This window comes from Podarcis raffonei, chromosome 8, assembly GCF_027172205.1.
Source record: "Podarcis raffonei isolate rPodRaf1 chromosome 8, rPodRaf1.pri, whole genome shotgun sequence".
In the NCBI taxonomy this organism is placed as follows: Eukaryota; Metazoa; Chordata; class Lepidosauria; order Squamata; family Lacertidae; genus Podarcis; species Podarcis raffonei.
The window spans coordinates 2514575-2533062 of NC_070609.1; the positions used below are offsets into that span (position 1 = coordinate 2514575).

Sequence of the window (18488 nt, forward strand, 5' to 3'; positions counted from 1 at the left end):
CCATTTCAAAAGACCAACGCTAAACCTAAGAGGGACCATGAGGTGTTAAGAGGGTTGACTGGGCGGCGCGCATCCTACCGCTTTAGACCTGGTGGCAACCCGGAGCCCTCACCTTTGCCCATCACCCGGGTGAACTGCCCTGCAATGTCCCCCTCAGCAATGGGTGCTGCCCCTGACTCCCCGTCGCAAGGGGAGCCTGTCGGGGGCAGGAAGGTGTCGGTGGCCGGGTCCTTGTCCTCGGAAGGGTTGCCGCTCTTGTCCAGACACAGCTTGGTGGCTCCGTGCTGCTCTGCTGGCAGCTGCTGCTGGCTCTCCTTGGAGGCTGCCATGGCCTGCAGGGCGTGGAAGGCTTTGATGGGGGTGATGATGATCTGCTGCAGTTCCTGGAGGGCGTTCCACAGGTTCCCACCTTCCAAGATGTCCTGCGGGGGGGGAGGGGGAGGAGGAGAGAAAAAGGAGAACTTGAAGAGGGGAATTTTTTGGCGGGGGAGATGGAGGAGGAGCGGCTGGAAGCATTAAGGGAAATGAGCTTTTGTCGAAGTTAATTTGGATTTCCGTACTTGTGGACTAGAGTATCGTTTAGGGACTTTCGTTGGGAGGCATTGTCAGGACTGGTCGTTGTCCTCTTCAGATCACCACACAAACGCTTCTTGTTCTTTTATAACTTTTTATGGCGTATTAACAAAACAATCTTATAAACGGTTCTTAAATATTATTCCTCAGAGTCACTTCTTTCAGATACCTTCTGAGCTCTGCTTCTCCATGACCAGCCACCCTCAAAATGGCGAAGGCGCCTTTCCCTTCGTTTGCACGCTCTTTTTCCTACCCTCCTGGCTAGAGCTGGCTTGTATCTCCCCTCCTCCAAATCTGAGCTAGAACTCAACCCTTGCCTTTCCTGGGAACAGCCAGTCCCTCCCTGTTGTTCCTCTTGCTCCCTTCTATTAGGTTCACTGCTTTCCTCCCCCCCTTGGGGAATGCTTTCTCCCTCTGGGAAACTGGAATCTTCTAACTCTAACTCTTCCCTGACATCCATATTGTTTATTAGTGTGTATACATTCGTATTTTTAATTGTTTTTTATTATTTTTAATATGTTTTCATTATTTTTATTATGTAGTTTGTGCTTTGAATAATTTTTATTATGTATTTTGTGCTTCATATATTGTAACTTTATGTTGTGAACCACCCTGAGACCTACCAGTATATACAAATTATTATTAGTGCTTTTTTTCTGAAACAAATGTTTAGGAGTGCTCTCATTTTCCTACTCCTTTTGAAATACTGCCCCCTCAATGAGGCCAAACTTAGATTCACAAAATGTTGAGGGGTATGTGTACCCCTGTGCACCCCGTAAATAACACTGTTGATGGTGATGATGATGATTTAGTTACACTGTTATTCTAAATCAGATTTTGGACGCACTTAGCTCCTATTTTAGACACTCTGTCTTTCCCACAGCTTCAGGATACTCAAATGACAATTCTGTTCCATTTCATACAGGAAACTCACACCCAAGAGGGGGTTACGTTCTGGGGATGGCACCTACACATCGGACCACCCCCTTGGAAGCACCCCATAACCGCAAGCAAGACAGAGAGCTATTAGGGGAAAACCCTGTGCAAAAAGAGCTTTTGAGTTTTCTGCCTTCCATGTATTTAAATCTGCACGATTTCAACCACATCAAGTTGAAATCACACGGGTTAAAATGTGCATCAGCTGTGAGTTACTGGTACCGTTAAGCTTACGAGACCCTCGGAAGCCCAGCCCGGCCTCTCAGTAGCAAAGTCTCCACCTTCAGCTGGCTCTCTTACCTTCTCCAGAGACTTCAGGACGCTCTGCCTCTCCCGCAGCTTCTGGATGCTCAAGGCGATTTTGTGCCTCGCTCCTTTGGTGACGTTCTGGTCAGGGAAAAGAGGGACAGCTGAAATACCCACCAGCAGAGGCAGCTGCCGCCCAGCCCTCGGAGGAAGAAGTGTGTTTGAAAATGCGCAGCAGCCCCCCAAGAATGGATGGTCTCAAGACAATTTGAAAAGAAAGACAGATGTTAATCGACTAAGTTAATTTTATTTGAAAGGAGTATTGGAAAACTGCTACAATGACCTATACGGAAACTCAAGCTAGGGGGATTCAAGGAAGTCATTTAACAATGATAACAAAATTGGGATTTTATGAGTGAGGATAAATGTTTGTTTGTTTGTTTTTATATTGTAATGTTTTCTTGTTAGTTATAAATTTGGAAAATTAATTAAAAAAAATGAAAAAGGGGGGGGGAATGGATGGTCTCAAGCAATATCCGCCTTTACAAAACAGCCACAGAAGCCCTAAGCATGCGTGAGCATAGCAATGTCATGCTGCATGAAAAACTCCTAAGCCTCTAAGCTTTCCTTTGCGGGTGGCAGTCCTCAAAGTTGTAAGGAAAGGCTTAAAGGCATGCGGATAGTGTTGTGAACCGCCCTGAGACCTGTGGGTATAGGGAGTTATACAAATTTAATAAATAGTAGTAGTAATAATAGGGACGCGGGTGGCGCTGTGGGTAAAACCTCAGCGCCTAGGACTTGCCAATCGCATGGTCGGCGGTTCGAATCCCCGCAGCGGGGTGCGCTCCCGTCGTTCGGTCCCAGCGCCTGCCCACCTAGCAGTTCGAAAGCACCCCCGGGTGCAAGTAGATAAATAGGGACCGCTTACTGGCGGGAAGGTAAACGGCGTTCCGTGTGCTGCGCTGGCTCGCCAGATGCAGCTTGTCACGCTGGCCACGTGACCCGGAAGTGTCTCCAGACAGCGCTGGCTCCTGGCCTCTAGAGTGAGATGAGCGCACAACCCTAGAGTCTGGCAAGACTGGCCCGTACGGGCAGGGGTACCTTTACCTTTACCTTTAGTAGTAGTAGTAGTAGTAGTAATAATAATAATAATAATAATAATAATAATAATAATAATAGTAATAGCTTCTCAGAAACCCAAAGGGCCCCTGGTCTTCCAACAGCCTGGTGGCACAGGATTAACTCTAGAAATGCTTTCTTTCCCCAGCCTCCCCCACTTGCAAAGCAGTCGCCCCCAGCTGCCCCCAGGACTCTGGTTTAAGCACCTTGTGCAGTACCTGCGACTCCAGATGTTGCTCTGTGAGGGTCATCATCTCTTCGTAGGTCATCTGGGAGAAGAGGGCTGCATATTTGTGGAGGCGAAGACTCTTCAGCCACGAGGGGACATCTGCGGAGAGCGGTCGAGAGGTAAGACACCTTTGGGGGACAGCCTTGTGAGTGAGCCAATATCACGGAGTGTGGAATCTAGGCAAACTGTATTTGGTCAGGCCCTCGCGGCGTAACAGAAGCGAAGCTGCCTGAACCATGTGTATTAATAAAACTTATAAACCATGTCGTTTTATGTTGATTGAAAACTGAAATGTTTTAAAAATATTTTAAGGTCTTTCGGGGGGTGTTTTCTTGTGCTGAAAGCCATCTTGGTCTCCCTTTTGAAAGGAGGAGTAGAATGAACTCCCGCTGGCCTCATCCTGCACGGCCAATGGTCAGGGATGACCAGGCACCTGAAGGGCAACGAGTTGGGGAAGGCTGTCCAGCACAGCCAAAGAGCAGTAAAAAACTGAGTGCCAGGGAACTGTCCCAGCAATGAGACACCTCAGAATGGGGAGTGTTCTTACCGCCCTTGGTCAGGACTATGTCTATCGGCATAGCAGAGCCTTTTAAACAAAAGGACGTTTCCCAGGTAACAGGGTCTACAGGAGGGGCCAAGGCTAAGCATATGTTTGCGACTCCCATTGGGACAATCAAGTCTCTGACTGCTGGAGACTCAGCTGCCTCGACCTGGGGCTGAACCGGCAAGAGGTGTGTCTGTATTTAACTTACACATACAGGCCAGGCAAGTGATTCCTCCTGAGCTTCCTGGGCACAAGAACATGGCAAGCCAAGAGGGACTGAAGAGAATGGGCATTTGTGCCATTTTACAAAGTTTGAGGGGGACGGAATGGACTGCTCAAAGATGCAGCTACACATACACGTCTGAGGACTCCTTTTGCAGAATCCTCAAATCCCGTTATCAGGGCTGGTGCTCAGCAGCTCTTTCCAACATTTTGAATTACTGTAACTGCATTGTTTTGATGCTTTTGTAAGAATTGTTGAATCGTGGAGCTGGAAGGGACCACAAAGGTCATTCAGTCCAACCCCCTGCAATGCAGGAGTCCTTTGCCCAACGTGGGGCTCGAACCCACAAGCCTGAGTCTCATGCTCTACCGGTTTGACTCTATTTCTATGTTTCCTGTATACCTGAAGGAGCGTCTCCACTCCCATCGTTCAGCCCAGTCACTGAGGTCCAGCTCCGAGGGCCTTCTGGCAATTCCCTCATTGCGAGAAGTGAGGTTACAGGGAACCAGGCACAGGGCCTTCTCGGTAGTGGCGCCCGCCCTGTGGAACACCCTCCCTTCAGATGTGAAGGAAATAAGCAGCTATCTTCTCTTTAAAAGACATCTGAAGGCAGCCCTGTTCAGGGAAGTTTTAAATATTTAACGCTGTACTGTTTTTAACACTTGATTGGGAGCCGCCCGGAGTGGCTGGGGAAACTCAGCCAGATGGGCGGGGTATAAATAATAAATTATTATTATTATTTCTGTGTTTGATATTACAGCAGCTGCAATGTTTTTAATGCTACGGCGATTGTTGTGAGCCGCTCTGAGCTCAACATTTGCTGTTGGAAAAGCGGAATACAGTCATACCAAGGGTTGAAGTAGCTTTGGGATGAATGTTTTCGGGCTGCGCTCTGCGGTGACCCGGAAGTAACTGAGTGTGTTACTGTTGAATTCGTAACAGTTACTTCCGGGTTTTGCCACTTGCGCATGCGCAGACGCTCAAAATGACATCACATGCATGCACGGGAGCGCCGAACTGCAACCCGCTCATGCGCAGATGCGGGTTGCGTTCGCTTCTGGATGCGAACGGTGCTCCGGAACGGATCCCGTTCGCATCCAGAGGTACCACTGTACAAATATTAAATCGAATCAAGCCGATTTGGTAGAACGGGGTTTCCTGCGGTTTGGGGACCGGCATTCATCTTTGAGACCAGTCTCTGACCCAGGAGGACAGAACCGCAGTCCGCCAAAGTGGCTGTCGAGTCCAGCCGCACCCTCCCCCTCCCGAAGTACCTTTCATGCCGCTTCCCTCCTCCTGGAAGGTGTTTCGGCTGCCAGACTGCTCCTCCGTCTGCTCGCTGCCCGATGAGGCCACGCTGCTCTGGGGCGAGAGGGGAGCGTGCTCCCCGCCGGGGATGAAGGCTGGCCGGGCGCCCATCTCGTCCACGCTCATCCACTCGCTGGGGACCTGCTGGCTGGTGGGAATGAGGGACATGGAGCGCTTCAGCGGGCTGGGGTGGATTTGGCAGGGGAGAGCTGGAAGGAGGGAAGAGATGGTTAGGACCTGCCGACAATGGCCCCACACTCGGCCGCAAAATCATCAGGAAGCCTTCAGCAGCTTAGGAGAGATTTCAGGACGAAGAAAAGTTTACAAATTCTAGTTACAGAAAGGTAGCCGTGTTGGTCTGCCATAGTCAAAACAAAAAATTTTTTTTCCTTCCAGTAGCACCTTAAACACCAACTAAGTTAGTTCTTGGTATGAGCTTTCGTGTGCATGCACACTTCTTCAGATACACTGAAACAGAAGTTGCCAGATCCCTCTATATAGTGAGAAGGTGGGGAGGGGTATTACTCAGAAGGGTGGTGGGAATGGGTGATTGGCAGATAGCTGTGATGAGCCTGTTGACGACTCTTAACGACTGCAATAGGTCTTACAGGAAAAAGTTAGTTGCAACTCATTACCAAACTTAAAACCATGGAGAGACCTGGTCTGAACAAAGACATTGGATTCTTATCTCATTATACATGACAAAGCCATTTTTCACCTTCTCACCCCTTGCTTTTTCCACCCTTCTGAGTAATACCCCTCCCCACCTTCTCACTATATAGAAGGATCTGGCAACTTCTGTTTCAGTGTATCTGAAGAAGTGTGCATGCACACGAAAGCTCATACCAAGAACTAACTTAGTTGGTCTTTAAGGTGCTACTGGAAGGAAATAATTTTTTTGTTTTTACAAATTCTGTACCTGTCGAGTGGCTGTATTACCCAGAATGTAGGTTCTGGGTGAACCTGACCAGAAGGAAGTTTGAGGAGGAATACACCGAGAACCACCAATTCGTCTTCTGAGGTCCTTCGTCGTGTGCCCCCTATATGGAAGGTTCGGAGGGTGGCAGCAGCTTTTCAGTGGTGGCTCCCCATTTGTGGAATGCTTTCCCCAGGGAAGCTCACCTGGCACCATCAATGTATACCAAGAACAATTCAAAGTGTTGGAGCTGACCTTTAAAGCCCTAAACGGCTTCAGCCCTGTATATCTGAAGGAGCGTCTCCACCCCATACCATCCAGCCTAGACACTGAGGTTACGGGGAACCAGGCAGAGGGCCTTCTCGGCACTGGTGCCACCCTGTGGAATGCCCTCCTGCCAGATGTCAGAGATAAACAACTATACGTCTTCCAGGAGACCTCTGAAGGCAGACCTGTATAGGGAAGCTTTTAATGTCTGATGTTTTATTATGTTTTCATATCTGTTGGAAGCCACCCAGATAGGTGGGGTATTATAATAATAATAATGATGATGATTATGTATTCAGGCACCAGGCAAATTCATTACTTTTTAACCAGACCTTTGGTTTTTAGCTGTCTATGGTCTTTTAGAGTAGGTGGAATGCTTTAATGTATTTTCTTTTCTGGTAAGTTGCTTTGAGTAGACATGGCAAAACAAGCATACATTTACAGTGGTGCCTCGCAAGACGAAATTAATCCATTCCACGAGTCTCTTCGTCTTGCGGTTTTTTCGTCTTGCGAAGCACGGCTATTAGCGGCTTAGTGGCTATTAACGGCTTAGCGGCTATTAGCGGCTATTAACGGCTTAGCGGCTTTAAGAAAAAGGAAACAAACTCGCAAGAACTCGCAAGACGTTTTGTCTTGCGAAGCAAGCCCATGGGGAAATTCGTCTTGCGGAACGACTCAAAAAACGGAAAACCCTTTCGTCTAGCGAGTTTTTCGTCTTGCGAGGCATTCGTCTTGCGGGGCACCACTGTAATAAATAATAATAATGATGATGTTCAGGCAACGAACTGGAACGACCCAACTGGCTGACTAGACCTCAAGGATCACCCGAACAAAGAAGTTTCACACAGTCCTTTGCAGTGCCTACAAATCTGAAATGTTTTCTTAGCTCTGGCATAGGAAATCAAGACACACAGCTTTTGATATCAACAGACAGATTCCTCCCAGAGATGAGGGAGCTCCCTCTGGCTCGAGACAGACAGCTCAGTTTATTTCCAAGACGTTTCACCAAAAATTGGGAAATACATGGTTAATTTCCAAGCTAATCAGAATTGGTTAGCTCCTTCCAGGGGCAAGCTTTTAGAGCAGCAGAGATATTCTTCCAGAAAGGCTGCTCCTGAGGGAACTGCTACGGTGGGGCAAGAACCTACCTTAGTGTATCGGGAAGGTCTTCTATGTCCCAAGACACAAATTTTAGATTTTTTTGCAAGAAAACACCCCCGTCACCCTCCCAAGCAAGATGGCGCCTGTTTCACAGACCCTCCTCACCCTCCCTTCCGCACCTGTGTTTGCGTTGCTCCCAATACTGTTGATGGCCGACGGCACGGATCCAGAGGAATGGAAGGACATGTGCCCATTTTCCCGCGGCGGCTTCTCCTGCCAGCCGTGCCCCAGGTCTCCGAGGCCCGTGTCCACGGGGCCCTGCCACTCGTCCGAGCCCTGGCGCGAGTGGTAGGCCGTGTCGGGCCGCCCCCTGCTCTGGCCTGAGTAGCCGCTGGAGAGGCGTTCCTCCAGGTGGTTGAGCCACAGGGCCAGGGAGTTGCGGTCGTCCAGCGTGGTGGCCGGGTGGATGAGGGCGTAGGAGAGGAGCTGCCGGCTCTCCTCGATGAAGAGGTTGCTCTCGATGGAGTACGCCAGCACCTTCTGCAAGAGCTTCATGTACTCGGACTTGGCGTCCGTGTTGCCAGGCTGGAGGAGAGGCAGGTGGGAGAGGAGCAGGGAGACTACTTTGTCCTTGGGCTCTTGGTGCCACTGACTGATGACAGCTGTTGGGGTGAGAGAGAGAGGCAAGACAAGAGAATATCTGGGGCTGCTGGGGACGATTGATTGATTTCAGTTGATTTGATTGACATCCTATGCCCTCTTCAAATGTGCTGGGGGGCTTATTGCTGTTTTCATTTTGATTATGTGCTTTCTTCCATTTTATTTATTTATTTATTTATACATACATACATACATACATACAAACATACATACATACATACATACATACATACATACATACAGTGGTACCTCAGGTTACATACGCTTCAGGTTACAGACTCCGTTAGCCCATAAACAGTGCTTCAGGTTAAGAACTTTGCTTCAGGATGAGAACAGAAATCGTGCTCCGGCGGCGCAGCGGGAGGCCCCATTAGCTAAAGTGGTGCTTCAGGTTAAGAACAGTTTCAGGTTAAGAACGGACCTCCGGAACCAATTAAGTACTTAACCCGAGGTACCACTGTACATACATACATACATACATACATACATACATTTCAAGTTTATACATTTCACTAGTTTTATACATGTCACTAATTTTGACATTTCAAAACTTGACTTCCATCCCCCTCTTTCTGCGGTTCCTTAAACTTGTTTTTATTATCTTCTGCATATCCAAATTAACTTAATTTACTCATTTATTCATCTTCTTTAAATATATACTCTTATAAAATTGCAGGTTGTTACAATGACTGTCAATGTTTTTATCTGTTTCTAATTTATCTGTAAATATTCAATAAACCATTTCCATTCTTTTATTAAAAAATTGTTATCTTGATTTTCCGGTAACTTTCGCTATTTCTGCCTATTTCCATCGTATCCATTCTTCCTTTACTGGGACTTATGCTTCTTTCCATTTTGGGACCAGTAACAGTTCTTGCTGCTGTAGTTGCATACATGAATATGTTTCTGCAAGTTTCTATAGTTTCTATACATTTTAGGTAGTTCTGTCCCTTTAATTCCCAAAAGAAAAGCTTCTGGTTGTTGTTTTTTTAGGAGGTGTGCCTATCATGAGGTACCACTGTACTGAAATGTGGGGTTTTTTTTAAGTTATTATATTTTTGTTTCGCTGTGCTATTGTAAAATGGGTTATTATTGTAATTTTCTGTTGTGAACTGCCCTGAGAAGGGTAGCATACAAATTTAATAAAGAAAACCATAATACTACAGGCAGCCCCTTGTTTACGCAGGGGTTATGTTCCGAGGCACGGAGCACATCGGTATAATTGTGTATAACTGAAACCCACTGAAAAAGCCTGCAAAGACCCCGTTCCGCACCCTCCCTTTCAGCGATGTCTTTATGACATTTTCAGGTCACGTCTGGGTTCGGCACAATACATGCACGCACAATCATACTGAATGTGTGTAAACAAGTGGCTGCCTGTAATAAGTTTTCGTAGTGTTTGTTTGAAATGCATTCCTATTTTTCTTTGTTGTAAGCTGCTTTGAGCACGATTTTGTGTGTGCGGAAAGGCAGCATAAAATAAAACGAACAAATGAATCAATTTACATAGTACCATTGTGGTGTTTTCCAGACAGTGATGCTGGAAGCCACAGGTGAGGAAAGAGTGCTCGGATCCTGCCAACGCGTTCTCCAATGGGCCATCTGGTTGGCCACTGTGAGAACAGGATGCTGAACTAGTTAGGCCATTGGCCTGATCCTGCAGGCTCACCTTACATCCTTATATTTGAACGAAAGCACCTTCAATTGTTTCTGGAGTGTGTAGACCAGGCCTCACCAAACACGGCCCTCCAGATGTTTTGAGACTATAATTCCCATCATCCCTGACCATTGGTCCTGTTAGCTAGGGATGATGGGAGTTGTAGTCCTGAAACATCTAGAGGGCTGAGTTTGGGGGTGCCTGGTATAGACAGAGATACTGTTCCACAGAACAGGAGCAGCTACAGTAAAAGCCCTGCTCTTGGTTACTTCGGAGCAGGCTTCTGAGATTTTCAGAACTTGCAGGAGAAAGCTCTTCTGCAGACAAAAGCAGGCTCTTCTTAGGACCACCTTCCCCAAGTTGAAGCCCTCCAAATGTTTCCGACTACAGCTCCCAGCAGCCACCTGGCTGGGGCTGCTGGGACTTGTAGTCCAAAGCATCTGGAGGGCTTTATTTTTTGTGGGGGGGAGGTTGATTGAGGGTGCTCCAAATTGTCTCCTGGCTTTACGTCAGAAGCCTCCGAAAGAGATTCGGTGAATTCAACCTCGTTTCTCCCTTTTGCCTTAATCTTGGGCTACACTATTATTAGAGAGCTGTAGGAGTTGCATTTTGCAAGGGAGGCGCTTGTGTGTGTCAGCTGCAAGGGTGGGGGTGGTGAAGGGGGTGCGTGTGCTTGGGGAATGGAGCTTAACTGAGTGGCATGGAGTTCTCACAGCTTAGCAAGATCCAGCAGAACTTGTGAGGACACTTGGTCCTTATCAGGCGTTCGGCAATAGGAGGCAGATGCCACGGGCTGATCACCCCCAAAGTGCATGCATTATGCACTCCTAATCTGCAAATTATCCAAGATTAGTTATAGGAGGTCTACTTTTCCTCAGTGTTCAGTCACGAGTAAACTGGGGGGGGGGACTCCTTGACCCATTTGCAATTTTTAGGCGAGCACTTAAATGCAGAGTGTGAATCAGAGAGAACGTGCATTTGCAAACATGTGTACCGGAGAGGCCCACTCACAGAGCCGGATTTAGCTGCAGCTAAACCATATGCTCTGGGCAGACGCAGGTCTTCTATCTATCACAGTGTACGAAGTGGGGCGAGGGGATGAATCACAGAGCTTCATGAATAAGGAATGGGTACATAATTTTATCTCCTCCTTTAATATCAGAATGCCGAGTCACCTAATAAAAAACGACTGGCAATAGGTTGAGACCTGTCAGAAGTACTTTTAACACAACACAACACACAATTAATCTATGGAATTTGCTGCTTCGAAACGGCCATTAGCCATGGGGAGTTTCCTGAAGAATTGGACCTCTTCTTTGTGAATCTGCTAAACAGCAGCTCTGAGACACCACAGCTAACTGGAGCTGTGCTCACACGAATACCAGGTGATCAGTGTTCGAAATTAGTCAGGCGCGTTTTGTGATAGGTAACTCACCTTTCGCGAGGAAGCAGAGATGCCTGAACACCTGGTTTAGCGCATAACATCACCATCGGGCTGGCAACACCCTTCTTCATCGTTCTGCCCCTCAATCATTTTGGTTACCCTTCTCTGAACCTTTCCCATCTCTACAAAACCCTTCTGGAGTTGAGTGACCAGAGTGTGCCCAACCCAATTAAGGACTAGTGGGAATATTGCCACATAAGCTGATGGTCTGAATCAATTCGGACTGTGAGGATGTTAGGCGTAAACTCCAAAGGGAAAAAAGAGCTGTCTTACCTGCACTGTTGGCCTCTGACTCCAGAACGTGGATCTCTGTGCAATCTGCCAACGAGTGCTCCAGGCACAGCTGCAGAAAGCGGGCTTGAGTGCGAGAGATGCGCTTGAGGAGAGACAGCAGGGCCACCGTCTGCTCACATTCATTCCAACCTTTGAACCAGCCAGCAAGGATGCCCACCTGGTCCCGGAACATCATGGTGGCTGGCACCTCGGGTTCGGCAGCAACTCACCCACAATGGGGTCAAGGAAGCACCAGGGTTTGGGGTGGGGTAGGGGGGAAGGACCCCTCACATGGTTTCAAGCTCAAGTCTGGAGGCTCGGCGGAAGGCCACAAACCAGAACACCGACTTTCCCGTTAGCAGAGAAGCAGAATGGCATGGAAAGGGAGGCTTTGCTGTTCCGAAGCTCTTTGGGTTCTTTGGGGATTATTCCACTTCAGCAGGATGTCTCAGAACCCCCCTGTAAGAAAGAACGAGAGTCAAAGATGAGGATCTTTGCATACCTCCATATTTGTCTATACCCTACAAAATTATGCCGGGCAAACAGAACCCCATGCAATCCGCTGCTTTCAAAAACTCCCGTCTATCAACACAATGTGGTGACAATGGAACACCCAGGCCCATTTGCATTTGTTTTTAAAATGGTACTTTTTAATTATAGTGAAAGGCTCCCTGAGAATATTCATATTGAAGAGTGGCATAGTAGTTGGTTCCAAAAAAAATACTGACTCAAGGAAATGTTAGGCCTGGGTCTGGTGTACCAGAGTTCAAATTCAGAAGTGTCTCTGGGAGGTAGAGTCCAGGGGCAACTGCTTTGGACAGTTCACACAAGGCTCAACGTTTTGAACTACAAAATGCAGAGTGATGACGACGGCGAACTCAAAGAGTGTGGAGCCCCTTTCACAGAATCACAGAAGTGCAGTTGGAAGGTACCCCAAGGGTCATCTAGCCCAACCCACTGCGATGCAGGAATTACGGGTTTGGAATCGCTTCTTGCACCCTTCTAATCCAGGAATGCCAACCTAGGCCACGATCACAAAGCATTTGCTTCGGTTTGCCTGGGGCGTTTTTCCACCCCTGTACTGCTCTTGCCCAGAGAAGATCTTTTGGAGACCTCTGAGCAGGACTGGGACACCAGTTAAGTCAAGGCTGGCACTGACCAAGGATACGCAGCTGGCTCTGAAGGCAACCAAGGGAAAGCCAAACAATAGTAGCCCCTCACACCCAACCACTTGTGCACACTAATCCTACAGAAATGAGGCCTCTTCCATTTCATTCCCCCTGTACCATGGAAGTTTAAACTCGAAGGTCCTCAGAGCAGAGACCCCCTCCCCCATCATTCTTGCTCACGTGAAGTACTATATACAGTGGATGCTCAGGTTGTGAACATGATCCGTGCAGGATGCACATTCGCAACCCACAGTGGCGCATCTGCGCATGTGCGGGTTGCGATTCGGCGCTTCTGCGCATGGACAAAGCACAATCTAGCGCTTCTGCGCATGCGCAACTGGCGAAACATTCCGGTACTTTCGAAAAAACGCAACCTGAAGCGTCTGTAACCCAAGGTATGACTGCATATACTTTGATGATACTGCAGGAGACATTCAACTTGAAGACCCGAGGCAAGAAACAGCAGCACCTGAAAGTGACTTGGCCCAAAGGCCTTGAAAGGAGTCAGAAGCAAGATGAAAAGTGGGTTACCTCAAAGACACATGTAACTCCCCCCCCACAACCCCCCCCATACCTATTACATAACTGAATGCCTGGGGATTCAAAAGAATGCCAGTGTTGCTGGATAAAAGCTCCGTTAGCAGACTCCTCCTGCATATCAGTGCAGAGGAAAGAACCAATTATGGATAATTTCACTATCTGCCTTTCGAATGATAAAAAGCACAAGAAGGAAAATCCAACGAATTTCCTAAAAACTAACTGGCATGAGCACAAAATGCTGTATCCATGAGCACAGCACAGCTTTCCCCATCGTCTGGGCACTGCCTCGGGTTGAAACAGTTGAGAAGCCTGTTTCTATTAAAGCCCTTATATAAAGAGAGAGCATCTGTCTCTAAAAGAGAGAGAGAGAGACTGAGGAAATGGCTGTCTGGATCCCTCTATCCTCTGGACACTATAATTAGAGCCAACCAAAGCGAATGCCGTCCCCAAGAAAAGCCACCAGGAGAAGTCTGGAGGAGCAGCAAGGCAGCTGGCCCCAATTATACCTTCAGAGGAGGAAGGAGGCACATCAAATGCCACCCACAGCTACGTAATGTGGAGGAGGGAGCCGCTCGGGTCTGCAGGTAGAGACCCAAAGCTGGGCAAGGGGCTGTGCCAAAAGCTGGCAAAGCCATCCGGACGCTGGTCAGGGAGCAAGACAGGCTGAACTATTCTCTGTGCTCTGACACCTTGGAGCCTAATACTGCTTTGCGGGCCTCAACGGCCTCAACCCAGTATACCCGAAGGAGCGTCTCCACCGCCATTGTTCAGCCTGGACACTGAGATCCAGCTCTAAGGGCCTTCTAGCAGTTCCCCCACTGTGAGAAGCAAAGTTACAGGGAACCAGGCAGAGGGCCTTCTCGGCAGTGGCGCCCTCCTTGTGGAACACCCTCCCATCAATAGACATTATATAATGTCAATAGACATTAAAAATTTCCAGATACGGGGTTGCCTTCAGATGTCTTCTAAAAGTCAGATAGTTGTTTATCTCCTGATAAATTTCCTGATACGAAGGCAATCCCGTATCAGGAAATTTTTAATGTCTATATGTTCTACATTTTTTAATGTGCTGTAAGTCTCCCAGAGTGGCTGGGGAAACCCAGACAGATGGGCAGGGTATGAATAATAAAATAATTGTTGTTGTTGCAGGCACTGTCCACCAAGAGGGAAAACATTATCAACACTCAACCAGGGCTCTGACCGGCTCTGCAAGCCAGACAGGATTCGGAAACCCCCAAAGTTTCTGAACTCATGATGGCAACAGCCCCAAGCTTAAAGAACATAAGAGGGGTCTTGGTGGATCAGATTGAAAGGTCTATCTAGTTCTAGTCCAACATCCTGTTCTGGCAGTTGCCACCCAGGAACTCCAAAGGGAAGCCCAAAAGGAGGACCTGGGTGCAACAGCACTCTCATCTGCAACTCCCAGCAAATGGCATTCAGAGGCATGTTCTCCCCCTGGTCCTGGAGGTCATTTGTATTAGCCATCATGACTAGTAGCCATGAGGCAAGCTTTAGCATCCAATTTCTCCCCGAACCCTGTAGAGCAGTGGTTCCAGATTAGCTAAGTGGACCGCCTGTTGTTCAAAAGCCAAGCCATGGGCCCTCTACTTTTGAAAATGTTGGCATCTCACCACAAAGAACTCATAACCCACCTGCTCTCAGCAGCCAGAAACACCATAACCAGACACTGGAGAGACCTGTCAGGAGTAAGCATGGACCAATGGTACCAAATAGTATGGGAAACAGCCCTACTAGAAAAATTAACTAATAAACTGAAACTGACACGGGGACAAACAGAAGAAGACGCCTTCACCCCGGTATGGCTCCCCTTTATCACATACACAGCCCAACAGGACAATGACAATAATCCACCAACAGCATACAAATCAATATGGCTAACCTGATCCAAAACACCCACCCACCCCACTCACACACGAAAACAAAGATCACCACAGCCAACCACAAGCAAACAATCACACCCTAGGCCAACCCCAACCTCTCTCACCACCAAAGGAACACAAGTGAACAACACAAGCAACGCTGACACCAAACTCTACATACATTAAACATAATAGAAACACCGCCACCCGACCCCACCCCCATCCATCTTCCCTCTCTCCACCCCCCCTTTCTTTTTTCTTTCTTTTTTCTTCTCCCCCTAATGCCTCAACAAATGAAACGGATTTGTAAAAATGTTACATGGAAGAAGAAGAAAAAATATGAGGCACTACACTTCTGTAAAACAAGAAAATCCTTAATAAAAAATATTTTAAAAAAAGGAAAATGTTGGCATCTCTATGGTAGGTTTTGCTATGTGGATGGTGGCACAGATCTCCTGGAGTCTGAGGACCATCAACTGGGAGCCACTCCTGTAGATAATTGTGCCTAAAACTTTCAGTACTAGCTACAGGTGGCGACTATTTTAGCGTCCAACTGTCGCATGATTGCCAAAGCACGGGTACTTTGGGACGTGGAAGAGGGCAGAACGGGGGCCAGGGACAGACACCCTCATCCCACACGAAATGGTCGCTGCCTGTACTAGGAGTTTTGCTTTTGGTTTACAATGGTACCTCGGGTTAAGTACTTAATTCCTTCCGGAGGTCCGTTCTTAACCTGAAACTGTTCTTAACCTGAAGCACCACTTTAGCTAATGGGGCCTCCTGCTGCTGCCGCGCCGCGGGAGCACGATTTCTGTTCTCAACCTGAAGCAAAGTTCTTAACCTGAAGCACTATTTCTGGGTTAGCGGAGTCTGTAACCTGAAGCGTATGTAACCTGAGGTACCACTGTATAAGATACGATACAATAATCTTTATTGTCATTGTCCCATACAGAACAACGAAATTGAAAAATCTACATAAAACATTCAAAACCCAACAAATCTGCTATCCCAACCTGGTTAGCCCCCTAAAAACTCTGATACCCCATTTTTAAATACAATATACTCCCATAGAGACGCCTTACACTGCATTTAAAACCAAAATCGCATTTGGGTAGAAACTGTTTCTCAGGCGGCTAGTCCTAGTCTTTATAACCCTGTACCTTCTTCCAGAAGGCAGAAGCTGAAAGAGATCATTTCCTGGGTGCGCGCTATCCTGCGCTATCTCTGTAGCTTTCTTATGGCACCTGGAAGCATAGATTTGATCCAAAGTGGGTTTCAGCTGCATAAGGAATCTGGGGTTAGAACTCTGAACATTATAAGCCCCATCCTAGTAACCCAGCACAAATGTTCTTCACAAAGAATCCAAGTCGGCGCTGGTGGCAGCTTTTCTCTCTGAACCCCAAAGGGGTAATGCTGAAACTGAAGTCTGCTACCCCAACAAACTGGCAACCCATTGAACAGAGGCCGTAGGATGCAGCCTATGCGGCCGGTGGCTACCTGCCCCTGATCCTGAAACATCCAGGTATCTTAAAAGGCCAGCACGTCCCTGGTTCTCACAGTTGAGCAATCAAAATGCGGGAACAGGGCTGCCAAGAGCTACAAAAAGGACTTTTAAACCAGAATGCAAAAGAACCAATTCAAAATGAGGTTTCAGGGCTCAGGAGGATGTGTGGCACCATTTCGTGCACGAGAGGCCAGTGACACTACAGCTCTTGATCACAGCAACAGGTGGGACTTGAGAGGAAGAGTCAGGTCTGTATTGGCACTTCTAGCTGACCAAAACTGTGCTAAAGAATAAAGCAGTGAAGGTGAACGGCTCATTAGGAAGAAAGAACACTGGCCTGGGAAGGGAGAATCTCCGAAGCCTTGGTGACTCCCTGCTTTACTATCCGTAGTTTGGCTAGCTTTAGTTTTCACATATTGCTCAGCCAGAAAGGAGCCCACACAAAAACAGAGCAATAAGGTTTTCCCTGAATTAGGGCTCATCCACACTCTTACTTGTCAGACCCGTGGAAAGTCCAAAAAAAGCAATTCTGCTTAGCCAAGCTTCAATTCAGCAGGTAAGACTGAGCTTTCGTAAGGCACAGCCGTGGAACAATGAGAAAAGCTCTTGGACCCGGAGGACTTAATCGGTACACAATATGATCAAAATATGGTTCAAGCAAAAGTGTGGACAAGCCTTTATTTGTTCATGTGACCCTTTCCAGGTGATTTCCAGAGGGGATGGGGAAAGCCAGTCAGGTGGGCAACATGCAAATAATAAAATTATTACTATTAAATTATTACCTACCTACCTGTGCTTTAGGAATCAAAGTTTGGTTTTTTTTAATAAAGTATTTATATACCACTTTATCATGTAAAGAAAAATATCAAAGCGGTATACAGCAATAATACATAAAACATATAATAAATTTAAACAATTAGCCATTGTGCAAATTCATAAATAACTCTGGGGTATCCTCCCCACAAAGCTACCAGTGCCCTGGTAACCAAAAAGCTTTGCTAGAGCCTAGCCCAATACTGATATACACACACAAACCAATTACTCTCTATGGTAGCGCATGCAAGCAAACGACTTCACAGCTGAAGCGTGCAGAGGAAGGACAAGTGAATGGAAAGCCCAGAAGATAAACAAACTTGCCAATCCCAGCCTGTCATGTAATGAAGCCTGCAAAGCAGCTCATGGAACGAGAAACTGGATGATGGCCCTCAGCGCCTACGTCGTCTCATGCACTCACCCCAATTTCCAACACCCTTGCAAAACTCCCAGAAGTTAAAAACCCAACTACTGTATTTTTCGCTCTATAGGATGCACCCGACCATAGGACGCACCTTGTTTTAGAGGGGGAGAACAAGAAAAAAATTCTCCCCCTCTCTGCTCAGCGCCCCTTCAGCAAAGCGGCAGGAGAAACGGAGCCCCTTCCATTTCTCCTCCCGCTGGGCTGAAGGGGCGCTGCGCAGCTCTCCCTCTCTGCTGAAGCCAGGAGAGTCTTGCTCTCCCGGCTTCAGCAAAAGGAACCCGAAGCCTCCAGAGCACAGCGGGAACTCGCGCTGCGCTCCGAAGGCTTCAGCGAACGCAACGCGAAGTCTCCGGAGCGCGGAGGGAGTGCTCCCTCTGCACTGTAGAGGCTTTGCGTTGCTATCGCTGAAGCCAAGGAGCCTGCATTCGCTCCATAGGATGCATACACATTTCCCCTTAATTTTTGGAGGGGAAAAAGTGTGTCCTATAGAGCGAAAAATATGGTAATTATGAAGTGCAAAGTTTACTCCCTTTGCACTAGTTGGGTCTTCTTGCAAGCCAGGTAAGAGACACACCCACCTTAAAACAGGGTCCAGAACAAGTTTCCAATAGACAGTTCAGAATGAGACTTATGGGTCATTTTATAATCTAAGGATACTCAAG

General features: G+C 47.5%; 1 protein-coding gene across 2 annotated transcripts in view; it reads right to left on the reverse strand.

Moving 5' to 3' along the window:
* SAMD4B (sterile alpha motif domain containing 4B) overlaps window positions 1-18488 on the reverse strand; it is a 33971-nt gene that overhangs the window by 11196 nt on the left and 4287 nt on the right. Inside the window, exons 2-7 of one of the 2 annotated variants that reach the window (XM_053397631.1) lie at window positions 11497-11955; window positions 7642-8124; window positions 5145-5387; window positions 3081-3202; window positions 1810-1896; window positions 113-422 (exon numbers count right to left, since the gene is read on the reverse strand). In XM_053397631.1, coding sequence (XP_053253606.1) covers window positions 113-422; window positions 1810-1896; window positions 3081-3202; window positions 5145-5387; window positions 7642-8124; window positions 11497-11692 — 1441 coding nt within the window. In that variant the 5' untranslated portion in view covers window positions 11693-11955. The remainder of the gene's footprint in view (window positions 1-112; window positions 423-1809; window positions 1897-3080; window positions 3203-5144; window positions 5388-7641; window positions 8125-11496; window positions 11956-18488) is intronic. The other variant, XM_053397632.1, reaches the window with a different exon arrangement.